The 17,464-nt window shown below is 38.7% G+C and overlaps 2 protein-coding genes across 5 annotated transcripts in view; both read left to right on the forward strand.

Moving 5' to 3' along the window:
• LOC124261914 overlaps positions 1 to 17,464 on the forward strand; it is a 322,925-nt gene that overhangs the window by 251,423 nt on the left and 54,038 nt on the right. The gene's annotated exons all lie outside the window — the stretch shown is intronic.
• The window catches only part of LOC124261915 (mucin-5B-like), a 52,916-nt gene continuing 45,309 nt past the window's right edge, over positions 9,858 to 17,464 (forward strand). The window contains exon 1 of one of the 4 annotated variants that reach the window (XM_046696284.1): positions 9,858 to 9,967. In XM_046696284.1, coding sequence (XP_046552240.1) covers positions 9,908 to 9,967 — 60 coding nt within the window. In that variant the 5' untranslated portion in view covers positions 9,858 to 9,907. The remainder of the gene's footprint in view (positions 9,968 to 17,464) is intronic. The other 3 variants (XM_046696280.1, XM_046696282.1, XM_046696283.1) reach the window with 3 other exon arrangements.

The raw sequence follows: 17,464 nt of genomic DNA on the forward strand, positions 1-17,464 counted from the left end.
CGCCTTTGCCTTTTAGTTTGTGACTGATAAGCACTCATGTACATGTACGTGGCAGGTGTAATGACTCATTGTGCCCATAGATTATGTTGTTCTATTGTTTCAATGTGTAACGAAAAGCATAAGAATGTAGCATCTAGTATTATGTAACACATATATATATACGCTATATGATGTAGTTAAACCCTTGTAAGTTCCATAATTTAAAGAAACCATTACAGTTTCTGTACGTTTCCGACTAGATCAGTTTAATAATATGTTTATGGAGGAGTTGAGGCTGGAACGTACCATAGACATTAATCTTCTCTGCATAGTGGTGCTACTATCGACAACAAAATGTTTTGAACTTTGCAATGTTCAACAGAGCCACACGTTTATGCTTAAAAGTGTTAACGATGGATCATGAATTATAAATGCTAATGCAAAGGATTAAAACACAGACAAGAGCTGACGACAAACATTACATGCAAGAGCTTTAAGTCTGTAACAACTTTCTATAATCTGTACGTGCCGCACAGGAATGTGCCAATGTCCTCTTTTGGACATTTTCAGAAAGGCCGAGGATCATTCTTTCTGTCAGTCTGGTCGATTGAGCTCATCATATATTTGTGATTTACTTGACATCGTTCATTGCTAAGGAGCCTAAAAAGTTCAAACCTTACCTTATCCTTGACTTGGGAGATCTTCCCGAGATAGAAATTTATGATCACAGACAAGAGCTGACTCCAAACATCACATGCAAGAGCTTTAAGTCTGTAACAACTTTCTATAATCTGCAGTGTCGCACAGGAATGTGCCAATGTCCTCTCTTGGACATTTTCAGAAAGGCCGAGGGCCATTCTTTCTGTCAGTCTGGTCGATTGAGCTCATCATATATTTGTGATTTCCTTGACATCGTTCATTGCTAAGGAGCCTAAAGAGTTCAAACCTTACCTTATCCTTGGCTTGGGAGATCTTCCCGAGATAGAAATTTATGATCACTGCGTTGCTGATGTAAAAAACAATCAGTGATAACAATCATGATTTAAGAATGAGTCACGAAGTAATCCTTTTCTCATATTACCAATATGTACAGCTTCAAGGAAAGTGTGCTTTGAGGTCAGTTGCAAGAAATATCCTGCGACTCTGTTCACGATGCTGATACATTTAATCTTATTTTATTGTAATATTTGTTCTGACTACTCGAGAGCTAAGATACTCTCTAATCCCTCCTCTCTCGGACACTCTTTTCGAAATATCATTTGTGTTTATGGCAAAGGAATATGTGATCATTTGCCAGCATGGAAACTACAAGATACGAGATTATAGTACACAAAACACCTGTTTCGTTAGTATTAATCTCCGGACAGTCAGACAATCCTACATCTTTATATGGACTATATGCCACGGCCGTGGGATTAACCACTTCATTGATCAGATAACAAATATCAGGACGTTGGTTTGGTTACTATGTAAGCATGTGTATTTAAAGACAGGATTGGCTATCGTAGGGGTAGTTTTCTTTGTCTCATGAGGTCTCTGACAGGGAAACCATGTTCACAGAAGTGAAGTTTGTCCGGAAAACGTCTTGGTAAGATATATATGTCAGTGTGATAACGTATTTTCCTTCCATCTCACCGTCCGGACTAGTGGGGTTTAGGCATCAAATACCAATCTGCGAAACGTGGTCCTCTCTAGCAATTACATCAGGCTATTAATGATTGGAGCTATTGAAAACAATGCTACTGGAAATCAACAAACGTTCTCGTCAAAGTTGCCCCCGAGCTCCTTAACAGATTTTCTGCAAGTTTGACGAAATACCTTCTGAATAGACGATTGACGACTGTTTTGTAGTTGAATGGCAACATTAAATTGTCGTCCTTGCCTGTCTGAAGAAAGTGCACAGTGTGTGTTATTTGTATATACCAGGGTTCCCCCGTACACCAGTATTATCGTGTCCATCTTATGCTTATGCCCATTCCTCTATCATAGTTGCACTGTCAGCTTTGTCACACTTCAGTTCAGCAAAAGAGGGCGGATCCATGGGGTGCATATTTGTCACTGCTAGCAGATCACGACTAGTGGTATGAAAGACACAGACTATACGTACAGAAGGCCTTGTGACAACATGTTCATCTTGTTATTAAGGGCACATGTGCATGCACACAAAAAATGATAGTGAAGAATGTATCCGTATGAAACCGTTTGTCGGTGTATAGTATCCTCAAAAAATTCAATTTCAATTCTTGAAAAATACATATGTATCAAAGACATTATCACGCTGCCAGATTTCAACAAATATATTCAACAGACTGGAATGCTGACAGTAAATAATACCTGCTTAAAATGTATGCCACAGCCTGTTGTTTCAAGCAAATAAACAATTCAATAGCTAAGGCGTAGTCCCTCTTTCAACACTGACTCTCCATAGAGTATTATGCCAATAAATAGTGAATGGAATCTAACAAGTGAACATTCGGAACCAACACTCCTGAATTATGGCTTGTTGGGAAGCGAAAACAGTCGATAGTAGTAAAGGGTCAGCGTTGACATGAAGACAATCGACATCATCGGTGTTAAATACAGTAAGTGGGTGGATACAAGTTCAGTCGGCATGACCAGTCGACACCAACAGTGTTAACAGCAATAAAAGGGTGGACATGGCTACAGTCTTAATAAACGGTGTTAAATACAGTAAAACGGCGGGCATGAGGTCTATCGACATCAGCAGTGTTGAATACCGATAAGGGATGGAAATGAAGACAGTGTTAAATACGGTATACAGGTGATCATGAGGACATTCGCCACCAACAGTGTTAAATACAGTGAATATGTGGTCATGAGGACAGTCGTCATCGACAGTGCTAAAAACAGTAAAGGGTGGACATGACAACTGACATCCACAGTATATACAGTTAAGGGATGGAAATGAGGACAGTTGACATCAACAGTGTTAAATACGGTATACAGGTGGACATGAGGCCAGTTGACATCAGCAGTGTTAAATACAGTGAAGATATGGTCATTAGGGCAGTCGACATCAGCAGTCGACATCATCCGTGTTAAATACACTATTGTGGTTGACATGAGGACAGTCGACATCAACAGTGTTTAATACAGTATAGAGATGAAAATGCAACATGCAACTGTATGGATGACAACTTCTTGTTTACTGCATAAAGCGACGTTTCGATCAGCTTGATAACGGTGTAAGAATCTCATCAAAACGTCGCTCTATGCAATATTCTACCATGACTTCAGTAAACACTGGATTGTGATTGGTTAATTAAAGTCATTCAGAGGTATATAATCACGTTATACAGGTCTCTGTTTCCCTTGCGCAATCATACATGGTTTACGGTAATGCACTATTTTTGTCTGCCCACCAACATGGCGGACAGCAAACAACCTTCCGATGCATCGATAAATTACGGCGGTTTTGCTGTCGGAAATTACACATGTCTTTAAAGATGGATTTAGCGATGACGGGCTCGACTCACTACTTGCGTAAATCACAGCAATAGGTGTTTATACATACAAAAGTACTTCGAAAGCATGGAAACAAATATTCAGTCGAACAAGATCAAAACATCGTCTGCTTTCCGAATAAAATTCAGCAAAAACAAATATGTTTACGTTGATTCTATGTTATGTCAGACTGCTAATTTCCGTGTTAAATTAATTATCAGCTTTCGTCAACGATATCGCCACTGATCTTGATCCGGTACCGGAGGATGCATTAACATCGAACGCCGAAGAAATTTTAATGCTTTCCGTCCACATAAATAAACAGTTGGGTTATCAATTCAAACAAAATGATATTTTGAAATTTGTACTGTTTCAAATTTAGCGGTAGTAAAACACAATTACAGAATCTGCAAACCGTTCTGTTTAGCCCAACATATTTTTTTTCTGAAAGTATAATATCGTTGAAAAAGTTATTTAGCTTAGTCATGATCCCTCTTATCCATTACACTGCTTGATCTAAAGTGGTCTATTAAAGTATAATTAATTACCTTACCGTGTGTTTGCTAGAGGTACACCCTCATGTCCTGATCCATCCTTTCGGAAATATCACCACAAATCTGGCTCTTTGTCAACAGACTCGCGAACATGCCAGCGAATCCGATTCAATTTGAATTCACTACACTTTGAAGCCACTAGGTCACAAAACACTTTCCAAAATGTAGAAAATAATATCCGTAGAATCGAATTTGAGCACAAAGTACACACATGAGTGTAAGAGTCACCACAGCTGTCGCACGCAGACGTAGAGGTGCGTGAAATCGTCAAGTTGACTGGGCGCAAAATTCAACAGTATCTAAATTCGGTACAACACGGACTTCTCGTTACAGCTAAAGCGCCTCTACTCTTAAATTTTGTACCAGTACCAGTAAGTAGATATCAAAGACTATCTCAGTCATACAATCAGGTTAACCTTGCGCAAACTGTCAGAGGCTCTCCCGTAGCATCTTTCCAAATTTGCACGTAAATGTAAACAATGACTTCCGAGAAAAGGTCAAGGCCATGAGGTTGCTGCCATTATTCTGGTGGGGAAAGGGTCTACGGTGGAATTTTCAAATGTGAACCAAGCTTTTTAAACTTATTTGATATATGTTTTCCAACTTATCAGTTAATGATTGGTGATTGATGCATTGAAAAAACAAAACGTGATTTGTTATTACTGAATCTGGAGTTTGTTAGTCATTGACGGTTTGCCGCCAATCACCCCGTTTCGGGCGATGCCAGTTGAGATTGGAATGTGAGGCCGCTTCACGCATTGACTCGTAACCAAAGAAAGAGCTCCACCTGAAATTGTTCATAAAATTGCCACGGTAGAATGGAGATAAACCCACTGTGTGGGAAAATCAGAGGTATATAACGAAATTATAATAGCTCTAAATTGTTCATTTAAAACCTCACGCTACGCGTTCGGTTTTAAATGAAATTTAAACTATTATAATTTCGTTATATACCTCTGATTTTCCCACACAGTAGGTTTATCTCCTAATTGTAAACCATAAAATTGTATGTTTCATTTTAGACTCATCACCTTCTAGAATGCAATACAATGCAATTAGTAGTGGTCATAAGGGCAGTTGACCTTATAAGTGTTAAATACTGTAAAAAGGTGGTCATAAGGGCAGTCTACATCAACAGTCTTCATTAACAGTGTTAAACACAGTAAAGGGGTGGACATCGGGGCAGTCGACATCAAAAGTGTTAAACACCACCACAAATCATACTATTTGGAGTAAAGGAAAATCGAAATGATCCTTTAAATATAATTCTGCTTCTTATTAAACAGACAATTTTTCACAACCGAAAGTATGGAATAGTACCAGATCAAAAGAACATTTTTAGAATCAGCTGCCAATACTATCATGCCTCAAAATGTATTGCTTTTACAACCTGTTCATATGATAGATTTACAAAATTTTGGTTATCGCTACACACTCTATTTGCCTCATAATATATTACTTGCTTCGGATAAAGTAGAAATTTAGCATGGAATGTAAGCAAAGACTGTAGACCAACATACATATATTTCCATAGTTGTATAGACTCTGATATTAGAATCTTTATATATCTATACATACTCACTTTTGATTACATGTGACATGTGAACTATACTTTGAAAAAATGTGCAAATAAAAAAACAACAACAAAAACCAGTGTTAAACACAGTAAAGAGGTGGACATGAGGACAGTCGACATCAACTGTCTACATCATCAGTGTTAAACACAGTAAAGGGGTGGACACCAGGGCAGTCGACATCAACAGTGTTAAATACACTGCACACAAAGTTGACTCCAAGGTTTTTACATTCGGTCACAGGTGGACTCGACCCCGCTTTATCACTAGCCTGGCGCCTGAGACAGCTCGCCCACCACGCCTCATCATGTGGGTGGACATGAGGACTGTGGACATCAACAGTATTAAGTACAGTATAGAGGTAGACATGAGGACTTTCGACATTAACAGTGTTAAATACATAAGGAAGAGAGTTTCTATGCAAAATCACCGGAACATAACTCCCGATAACAAGTAACGAATCAGCCTACAACACATTTGTATAAGAAGAATACTGCACACATAGTCGTGTGAGTGAACATACGGACTTAATAGTGTCAGGTGTACACGGAATTGATCTTGGTAAGCATCTACTAGAGTTTCATCTTGAATACCCAGGCAATCGTATACTTGACTTAACATGGACTGCAGGCAGACTAACGCTTTGTCTCTGAATATACATATTTTTGCCAGAAACAAATACTTCCTTTTATATTGAAAAGGAGTCCCAGTAAGATAGACCCAGAACCTGAGGACATCTTGACTGTGGGTAGTTATTATTGTACACGGGATTTGGAGTTGAACTTTAACAGTCAGAAGTAATTTTAGAATATTTATCTTATCTTCTACCGGAAAATACCTGAGGTTGTTTACTAGCCTGCCACAAAGACTTGAATACAGAATTTTTATAAGCTGCCTCTTGGCAACAGGAAGATGGGGGTGGGGGTGGGGGTGGAGGGAGGTGACTTGAGAAGGAGACTGACAACGCAGACATTGACATCTGACATACATGCCCCACGTTGATGTTAGGTGTGTCGTCAGTGAGCACATTCAACATTATCTAATAAGTGTCTGTCGTAACCTAATAACTAGGCCAGTTAATGTCCAAGGGAATGTGGAAACAAATGTTTCGATTAACCACACCCATACCACGAGGAAAGAAACTAGGGACGGAAGTGTGTTCAAGTGACACGTTCTTGATTGACATAACAGCGTTAGAACACTTTTCATGGCCAGAAATAGAAAGCAAAAAATCCCTTTGCATAATCACCAAAAAGCTGCTTGAAGCTTGTATGACTCGATAAGCCTTCTAGATATATTGGTTTCAGTAATTTGAATTATCAATGGGTAAGTGTAACACATTCATAACTTTCCTCTTGGGTTTGCCGTATTGTTGAATAAAGCTTTTACTGGGTTATACCTATCATATCAGTCATGTCCTGTAAAAAATTGCTGACCTCACGGCTAGTGCATGGATACAAAATGGACGCCCCCCTCCCAAACCTGACTTTCACTGAAACTGTTGAAATCTGGACTTGCCATATATCCTAGACTTTCATGGGCTCTCTTGGATATATTTGTTTCAGGGTCTGTATGACAGACTAAGTGGGACCCTCATACGGGTGTCTGCCTGATACCTATTTTGCAATTTGCTCGTTGGCTTTGGCAATCGGCCTTTATATTTATCGAGCTGACGAATATTTTGCGCTCTTGTCATTCATGAACTCACTGAGCAAACCTGATTAGAACGCCACTGTACACATATTAGGTCGGTGAAAGAATTTAATGTTGCTATACATTCTGAATGCTATGATAGGTGTAACCCAGCAAGAGCGTTATTCAGCAATACAGCAACCGCAGGAGGGAAGTTACGACTGTGTTGTTGAACTCATAATCATCTGCATACTTAAAATCATCTTTACTTTAAAATATGGCTTATCACCGGCTCAACTGCATCTAAACATTACAGGAAACCTTTACTGGTGAATTGCTTTGAGCACAGCTCCGATTATTCGCAGTATTCAATCAAACGTTCCTTCATCAACGTTACAAAAAACATTCGCCTAAACGCAACACGGTCCCAATAACAACGCAACTGTCCGAAAACTTAGTTCCAATCGTGCATCTTTCAAAACATAATTGTGGGACATTAGTCCAAATGTGTATGATTGTGACATTAATACCGATGTTGGACATAACAAGCAAGCAGTAACAGAAAAATCCCACCACGAATATGTCATGACTAACGCAAGCGTAACGAGACTGGGCGATCGGTATGACCAATATAGGGCCTTCACAGCGTCAGCTGGCAAGAACCTTCAACTGCAGCCAGACCACCATCAATGAATTAATAACCAGCAAACCATCCAGACCCAGGACCACCCAAGATCGGGAAGAGAGCCCTAAGAGTCACGACAACGGCCGAAGGCCGCTCCATCCGGCAGATCCACCTCTGGAACACAATCGGGACGGCGATTTCAACGGCGGCGATAGCACTAGGACCGGCCATCAGTCGTCCTTCGATGACTTGTTATGTGAGCCTACGGCCCCTTCCGTGGAATGGCCTTGACCCGTCTACACCGTCAACGCAGGCTGCAATGGGCACGAAGTGTACGTCGGTGGCCGCCATATGACTATTGGGAGAGAGTGCTCTTTACAGATGAAAATCGGTTTTGTCGGTTTAGAAACGATGGCAAAGTTCGAGTTTTTCGACGTAGAGGCGGACGACTGATGCCAAACTGCGTTCAAGAAGTTAATACAGCGATACAGGGATGAAGTGTTGAGACCATTTATGATGCACTTTATTCGACAACGCAAGGCCTCACACCGCCAGAATTGTTCGAGAATACCTGCACAATGTTAACGTTAGCGTATTGCCTTGGTCAGCGCCTTCTCCAGACATGAACCCCATTGAAGATCTCTGTGGTCATCTTGATAGCGTTTGCCACCTCCAGCGAACGGACAGGAACTTGAACAGACACTCTCTCTGTGTCTTATGGAACAGGATTTTTGCTGACGTCATCCGCCGACTGACAACGTCAATGAGGAGGCGTGTGTTGGCGTGTGTTGGCGTGTATGGATACCCAGGGTGGTCATACTCGCTACTGATTACGTGTCCCCTGACTCCTGTCTATATTATTCTTTATGCACTTTTTGAATGAACTCTGATTTGTATAATTTTAATTTTAACCCCTTGACTCTTTTAATGAGTTGCAGCAATTCAAGACCAACATTACAGATAATTTTTAGTCATATCATTTGAAAATGATTTTTGTTTGTAAAATAATTATCATAAATCTCACATACGTCCTTGTTTCTGTTTTTGGGTCAAGTGAAGTCGGTGATAACTTTCTTTTGCCAAGAAGGTTAGCGAGGACTCTTATTTCATTAAGATGATATAATTAAAACCATTCTCGGCACTATATGTTGGTACACTACAAACGATGTTGTTCATGACATATCTTTATTTTAAATCGAGTGTACCAAAACAGTATTGAATAATGCGTTATCATTTGACAAGCAAGCGCCAATATAATTCCGTTTACATTAAAAAAAACCCAACATTTTCAGATATGTACCTTAAATCAAATTTTGCATTTTCGTTAATAATTGTGCGTAGTTGCGTCGGTTCGAATAAATTACATCTTTAATTAAGATCTGCGCATAATCTGACAAAAATTTTCCCCCTAAAACTGACTGACACGAGAAGTGACGAGATGTCAGCAGTTCAGCAAACTGATGTCTACATTTTGCAATTACTTTGTGAAAGAAAAACGCTTTAATCAATGTCATCGCTGATTTTCACTTTTCATTTTCACTACTATATTGGGTTTTACGTCCATTGAAATTTGTTTCATTAATCGAGATTAATCTCTCGGTGTTGACGTGGAATGTCAGCACCCAGGGGCACCCAGTATCCATTGAATAAATGGAGATGTATTGATAGCACCTTCTTTCAGATGAACATCAGCACCATGTACAATCATAAAAGAGTGATAACACAACCCCTTGAAACACTTATGTGAATATTTGATGTTTTAAAGAACATTTGCCTGTGGATAAAAGCAAGGGTACATATATTTTAACCAACTACTGAATTACGTGTGCAAATCAAATTTCGAAACAAGTACCTGATAATATCATTTTATGTAATTCATATTATCGTTTTATGTAATTTGACTTATGAAGCAGGGGTGCTCGTCGTGTATTTGTGCAGGGAGGCTAGAAATAGCTTGCATACCTACACAACACAGTGGTTAGTGTTCTCAATACAATCAGGAAGTAAATCACTGGTAGGCCAGGTCACCTTGTCCACACACCCGACAGACACACAGAGCTCGGCGTCGCAGGTGAACAATGACGTCGACAGTGTATGGCTGTTATCTGCTGGGGCTCCTGGTTGTACTTGGAGATGGGGTATGTCACTTTATTCATATACTGTGAACATCGAATTCATTCATTTAATGAACATATACATACATCACCTGTCCATTTTATAAAGGATATACAGGAGTAGCTCCCGACATCACCTGCCTCGTGACACAGATCCAGCAGTAATGTGTCTATGTATTTCCCCCGTTGATATACTTATATCACTGCAGAAGTTACGGCGATTGAGGGAATGGCTTTTTGTCTAATCTTCAGCTCATTCGAAATGGAGACACGGTAGCGTTGTGCAACTGTCTGAACACGATCTCTGCTCACATACAGCTTATCTATGTTTGACCCACATTCTAAACATTACCAAATACGACAAATGAATCAACGCATATGCATGCGTAATTCGAGTAATATATATTTACTTTAATGATTGTACTCTGTGCGTGTGTGAGTGAGTGAATGAGTTGAGATTTACGCCGCACTCAGCAATATTCTAGCTATATGGCGGCGGTCTGTAAATAATCGAGCCTGGACCAGACAATCCAGTGATCAACAGCATGAGCATCGATCGCGCGCGCGCTTATTATTATTAATATTATAAGTTGTTCACTGGTATCGAGGGGGACATGGGCTGATGTACCCTCGATGTTTGTTTATAGAGAACAATCGAGGGTACATCAACCCATAGACCCCGAGGGACCAGTGAACGACGTATTTATCTTACCGAACACCGTAATTTTGAACTGTTTGAAGCACGGGTATCGGATCATAGTATGGAGTACCAGACGATAAGGCGACAAGTAAAACAAATTTAGAGTTATCTCCCTTCCACCGATTTGCATACGCAAAACATGGGTAATTTCCTTACATCATAAGTGATTCAATGTTATTCGAGATAAAGAATTACTACTACGAAGTACCAAATGAGTTCGGCATTCCCAGCGGGGTACATAGAAAATGTTAGTGTCTTGTAAGGGTGTACGTTGAAAATTATAAAGAGCGCTCAGTCATTTAGAAACGACAGTAATGTGTGAGGCAAGATAAATATATATGTACACTTGTATTGGATTAGACGACATGTTTTCTTAAACAGTTTCGCTTCCACTGTGTGTCAAGCTTAGTTTCAGCGAACTTATTTGTCCATTTGACAATATCGTCAACAATTTCAGGACAGACATACAAAGTGAAGGCTTCCACTGGATTTTGACTGATGACTTTATCATTCAGCTAGCGAATAATATTTCTCTGAGGCTTCAAGCTAATGGCATTGGGTCCTTGAACCACTGTCTTCCATCACGGTTGTAATACCTGTCAGGAGCTTGTCTTTGTACATCAGTCTCATTGTCAGAGTTGGAAGTAGCGTCATCCGCTTGGTCACAGTCGGATTCTGGGCTTTCAGATCCTTCAGATGGTTGATGATCTTCATCAGATCCACCATCACTTTCATCAGGGTAATCACCACCAAGCTCCCGTTGCATAAGTTCAAAATAGTTTTGTTAATCCATTTAGAATGTGCTGTAGGCACACCAGTTAAAAGACCCGAAAAAAGGTTAATGAATCTGATTGCCTTGAGCAATTCTAAATGCTGGTCAAAGGCATTATATATTTACAATATTTATAGTTTTGGGGTCCGTTTGGAACCCTGTCCATAAGACAAGGGTTAATGCATCAATTTCAATTTTCTACAAAAGTATAAAAATAAAGAGTCAAACCATCCAACACCCCTTGCGTCTTTTTCTTGGTATAGTCCAATGTTTGGATAACTAATTGATAGCTAAGATCACAGTGTTCATCCGTCGAATGCATTTTACTACTTTGAAATCAGAAATTCGACGTATAGGTACGCGACCGTACATGGTCTCACTCACTCACACACTCACTCACTCACTCACTCAGACACACAGTCACTCACTCACGCCCTCTCTCACACACACACACACACACACACACACACACACACACACACACACACACACACACACACACAGTAACTTTAAGGTTACTTGGGTGAGTCAATTACTTCAATTTTTGTGGTCGAGGCCGGTGATATTCTCTTTTAAAAATGACAGTAGTAAACTGTAATTCTGCAGACATAAGAAATGTCGCCCTCGTTATACTGCGAAACTGTGTCGTCGTGAATCATGTTAATAGTTACTGGTGTGGTTTAGAAATGGATCACATTTGCCGTGGGCGATGTACGATAAAGTTGTCTACGATGTTGACGTACGATGTTTTAGGCATCGTGGGCGACAGCGGGCTACGTGAGTGAGTGAGTTAAGATTTTAAGTCACATTATTTCAGCCATATCGTGACTAAATCTAATTATGGATTTATAGTAATTGAAAGTAAATTTTTAAAATCTGTCAAAGAAGGACAGTAAAACAACTAGATTATTACATATATGAATTTATAACTAGTAATTAAATCTGAACTATTTTAACTGTAAGTGACAATACAGTATAAAGACAGGCTATAGATTGCAACAACTGAAGGTAGAACAGACAGACAGACAGACAGACAGACAGACAGATTTATTCAGTATAAGGCCTTTGGCCCAAAATACAGACAATATAGGGTTACAAAATATCCCTGCGCATAATACATATTTACATACATTTCATAGCATAAAACAGTACAAATGCATGATATGAATATATTATATATTACTTTGCCTTATTTGTTGTGCTTTAAATAAAAAGAATGAAGTGTTATGCAAAATATCATAATTATGAGAAGCGATTATAGAATTAAAGTTATGTTGAGAGGTAGTATTGATGTATTTACCAATAAGTGTATTACGGAAAAAACTCTAAGCTTCACAAATTAGAAGTACATGATATTCATTTTCAATAAAATACTTTTTTTGGGATAAACAGAGAGGACAGAGTCTTTCTTCATATGGTGTAGCTTGATGTCTTCCAGTGTTGACAGCTATTCTAAAGTTACTGCATCTGAAGCCCGATAAGATCATTTGTAGGCGAGATGGAAGTGATGAGTTCAGATAGTATTCAACAGTCAGTAGGGATTTATATTGTTTATATGAATAAGAGTCAGATAGGTTATTAACATTTACACTCCAGGTTTGTTGTAGATTGTCAAATAGTCTCTGCTTAAACATTGATAAGAAAATATTTTTGTCTCCAACATCTTGGGAAATCCATGCATATCCAAATCCAAATCTGAATAAAATATTTTTAATATTAGTAGCATATGTGGTGCGTCCCATATCATCAAGGGCAGTGAGCATCCTGTAGCACTGGTGGGGGAGTCTCTCAAGGCCCATTTGTATCAGCCTACACCAGTACTTGACAGCTCTTGTCATATATGTAAGCTGCAGTGGAGCTCTACCGCTCTCACCTAGCACCATTACATTACATGTATTCTTTGACACTTTGAGAAAAGATTTGCACATTTTCACATGAACATCTTCAATTATTTTGCTGTAATTAAATCCCCAAATTTCAGAGCCATAGCACAGGATAGGAGTAACAATACTGTCAAATATTTTGAACAAATCTTTACAAGGAATATGACCAAGTGTCCTCTGATATCTGTTTATAGCCATCACAGCTTTAGAACTCTGGGAAGCTAAAGAAATTTGAGACTGTGTCCATATCAGTTTGAGTGTAAACATAATGCCTAAATATCTGTAGAAGGGTACAACTTCAATGTTTTCGCCATTATAGGTCCACTTTTCATAACTTCTGAGGGGTCCTCCATTTCTAAAGACCATGACTTTCGTTTTCTTCAAGTTCACTTTCATTCCAGTTTCTAAGCAAAATAAGTTCAGAGCATCTATTTTCTTTTGGAGTTGAATGGCTGAATAAGCTACAGATGACACATCATCTGCAAACATTATGGCAAAAACATTTTTAAAATCTTGTGAGATAAAAACACCTTCTCCTCCAACATCTTCCAGTTGTTTTAAAAGCTTCTTGATGAATACGAGAAATAGCTGAGGGCTCAAAATACAGCCTTGGCGGGTGCCAATATTACACTTGAAGTAATCTGTTAATCCTCTTGAACCCCTTACACAGGCACACAGGCTCGAATACATAGAGATGAGAAGGTTATAGAATTTTCCTTTATTCCAACATCCTTCAAACTTTGTAATAGAATATCATGTCTTATAGTGTCAAATGCCTTTGAAAAATCCACAAACAGGCAGTAAAATCTCCCTTTCTTTTTTCCGGTATATTTCTGTATCATTGCTTGCAGACTGAATATATTGTCAATAGTTGAGTAGTTTGATCTGAAACCTGCTTGTAGCTCATCAATAATCATATTGTCTTCACAGAAAGTCTTGAGTCTCCAGTTTAATATAGAAGTAAATATTTTACACATAGTATCAATTAATGAAATTCCCCTGTAGTTGTTAACATCATTCTTATCTCCAGATTTGAAAACAGGGCAAATAATACTTCTGTTCCAAGCAGGAGGAAATACACCACTGTCAAATATCTGATTGAACATGGCTGTAATTGTGGGTAAAATAGTACTTGTTATATTTTTAAAATATTCCGTGACAACTCCATCAGGTCCAGGTGATTTATTATTTGCTAACTTTTTTATATGTTGTTCAACTTCTTGGCAGCTAATAGGTTGATTTAATTCCGCCCTGGTACCTCTGTCATCTTCATCTATAGTAGGAGGTAAAGAAGGTGGATTTTCTGTTTTGAGGAGAGAAGAAAAGTGATCTGTCCATTCCTGGGTACTGATTCCATCTGGCATGTGTGATTGTCTTCCCTGTTTCAGCAATTTCCAGAAAATTTTAGGCTTTCCTCTAGCATCAATTAGTTTTTGTTTCTGTTTGTCCTGGTAAGATTGTCTCTTGATAACAAATGCTTTCTTGAATTTAGTGCGTAGCTCCCTGAATATGTTAAAGTCCAAGTTATGGTCTCTATGGCCCCTCAGTGCGCGATATTTCTCATACTTTAGGTATTCAAGTTCACTGTCCCACCAGGGAGGTTGGCTGTATAATTTAGACTTGGAATTATGGTTAGAACTAGTGAAGTAGACTCTCTTGTTTATAGATGCTGCTTCTTGATAAACATCGACAAGTAAACTTAATGCAGTGTTCACATCTGTTGGTATTAGGTGATCAATTTCATCCTTTAATAGATCATATAACTCTTTAAACTTAGATTTAAACACCACACTGTTTTCTTCCTTCCAGAGATATCGTGACCAGGGAGTTGCTTCATTGACACTTGTCTCACACTTGTCAAGAGTTTGTATATCATTTAAACCTTGATGTTTGAAATCAAACCTACAGAAGACTGGAAAGTGATTTGAGTCATCTCGTGTACCAATAACAAAGTCCGAGATAAATGGATATAAGCTTTGCGAGGCTATCATATAGTCAACAGTGCTGGCCCCATTATGTGTGATACATGTATATTCACCTTGCTTGTCTTGATGACATCTCCCGTTCAAAATATGAATGCTGAATACTTTACACAGTTCAATCAGCTTCTTACCAAAATTATTACAAGTATCTGAATCCTTGTTGTTCCTGGGAGCTACAAAGCTGTCAGTAGGGTAGTCATCGATGCCTTGCTGTATGAAGTCAATGTTATGAAGGTAGAACACCATACTAGGGACCATGGGGATTTACAGTACATTTGCTTCCTGCATAGACCCTAGCTAGAAACTGTACTTTACTAAGAAAGTGTAATCCCAAATATAACATATGTTACATTTGACTGCTTTCTAAATGGCATTGTGTAATCATATGTTGACAATATATGACAATGTCATATGTCGAACTTTATATAATTACCGGTACCTTTTTTCAAATCCATAAAATCTTTATGAAGAAAGTTATCATCCAGATCATTGTTATGTATATTTCTGTATTGTTTTATGGTCAATTTCCATGATTCAGGTATGATATAGAAAACATATCGAAGATCCATATATGTACCTCTAATACAAATTTGAGCTTCAGATCTTCAAGAGACATAAAACCATCTTCATTGCAAAGGTCCGTAATTGTTAAACTTCCATTTTTAGCCCAATGCCTGATAAAGTGATTTGGGTTTTTGAAATTATTATTCAGCCATAAAGGTTGTGCTAAAATTCCTTTAATGTTGTCTGCTTCTATGGTATTCTTATTACAGTATAATTTTCATGCCAATAAAACATCTTTCCAAAAAGGATTATCAATTGAAACAATATTCTGAAAATTAAACCCAGAATGACCGTCTACCATGTCCTAAAATTCTTTGCCATGACAGTGCCAGAGCACCGAACCATCGGCATTCGGTTCGTATTGCTTCGGTTCAGAACTAGAAAGTGTATCCCATACTGTAGAGTGATCTTGTGGCTTGAGATGAAATATGAGATGAGCGGCAATAGCTAGGTCCCCTTATATATCTCTCACGGGTAGATGATTCTGGAATAAGGTCGCCCTCAATATAGCGCAAGTCCAAATGTAGCTACCTACTACACCCTACTGGATGAACAGGTACACAGTTTAAGCATTGTTGTACAGGATATAACACTGCCTCATAACAACTTTCGTCTTAGATATAATGCAATTCAAAATATAACTTTCATTATTAAATTCTAAATACAACACAAATACAGAACGTAACTCACATTAGAGACTAAGATATCATATTTTCTACGGTCCTATGCAGTATGACGGTCATATCATGTATATTTAGGGTTTAATTGTATGACAATTTTGAATGATGCTGACATCATAATTTGTGAACCTTTTACAACTACTTACATAGCATAATCATAATTTGTTATATTCTATAGGGTGAGGATTTAGTACGTAACACCTAAACAGCTTCATACATAATATATTAAAATCTCTAAAATGTTCAAATGAACAAGCGAGTGGCGTCAGCAACACCAGGGGTGTCTCTGTGCTATTCAGTGCAAACAAAGTAGGCATTTATTTTGTTTGTAAAGACTGACTGGGCGGTGGTGTAGTCTAGCGGTTAAAGCGTTCGCTCGTCACGCCGAAGACCCGGGTCCGATCTCCTACATGTGTACAATGTGTGAAGCCAGTGTATGAAATAAGGCCCGTGCTACCGCCCGAGACGGGATAGATGTACAGCTTTGCCAGCAATTTTGATAACAATTTAAGATAACATGTTCCATACATCTGAAAAATTATTTTTGGGTTGTCTAGTCTGGTAAAATCCATTTTGGGCTGGGAACATTTTGAAGTTGCAAACCCTGATGTCTGGCTGGGATTTTGGCTTATTTCATACACTTGCGAAGCTCATTTCTGGTGACCCCTGTCGTGATATTGCTGGAATATTGCAAAGAGCGGCGTAAAACCTAACTCTCTCACTGTAAAGATTGACTAGTTCCAGGAGATAGACCTGATATTGTCCATCAACGGAATAGTAAACAAACACGAGAAGCTTGAACACCCATATTGGTGTAATGTGCACCTACACACGTATGCGCGTTATGCGTTTGGTAGTTGTGTTTCTAACATGCTGTAACTGCCCATGTACTGCAGCTCTGTAGAGTGTGCTGATTCAGCTGTCAGAAATGCATGGATGG

The sequence above is a fragment of the Haliotis rubra genome, unplaced genomic scaffold (assembly GCF_003918875.1).
Source record: "Haliotis rubra isolate DU_JTF1 unplaced genomic scaffold, ASM391887v1 Scf816, whole genome shotgun sequence".
Lineage (NCBI taxonomy): Eukaryota > Metazoa > Mollusca > Gastropoda > Lepetellida > Haliotidae > Haliotis > Haliotis rubra.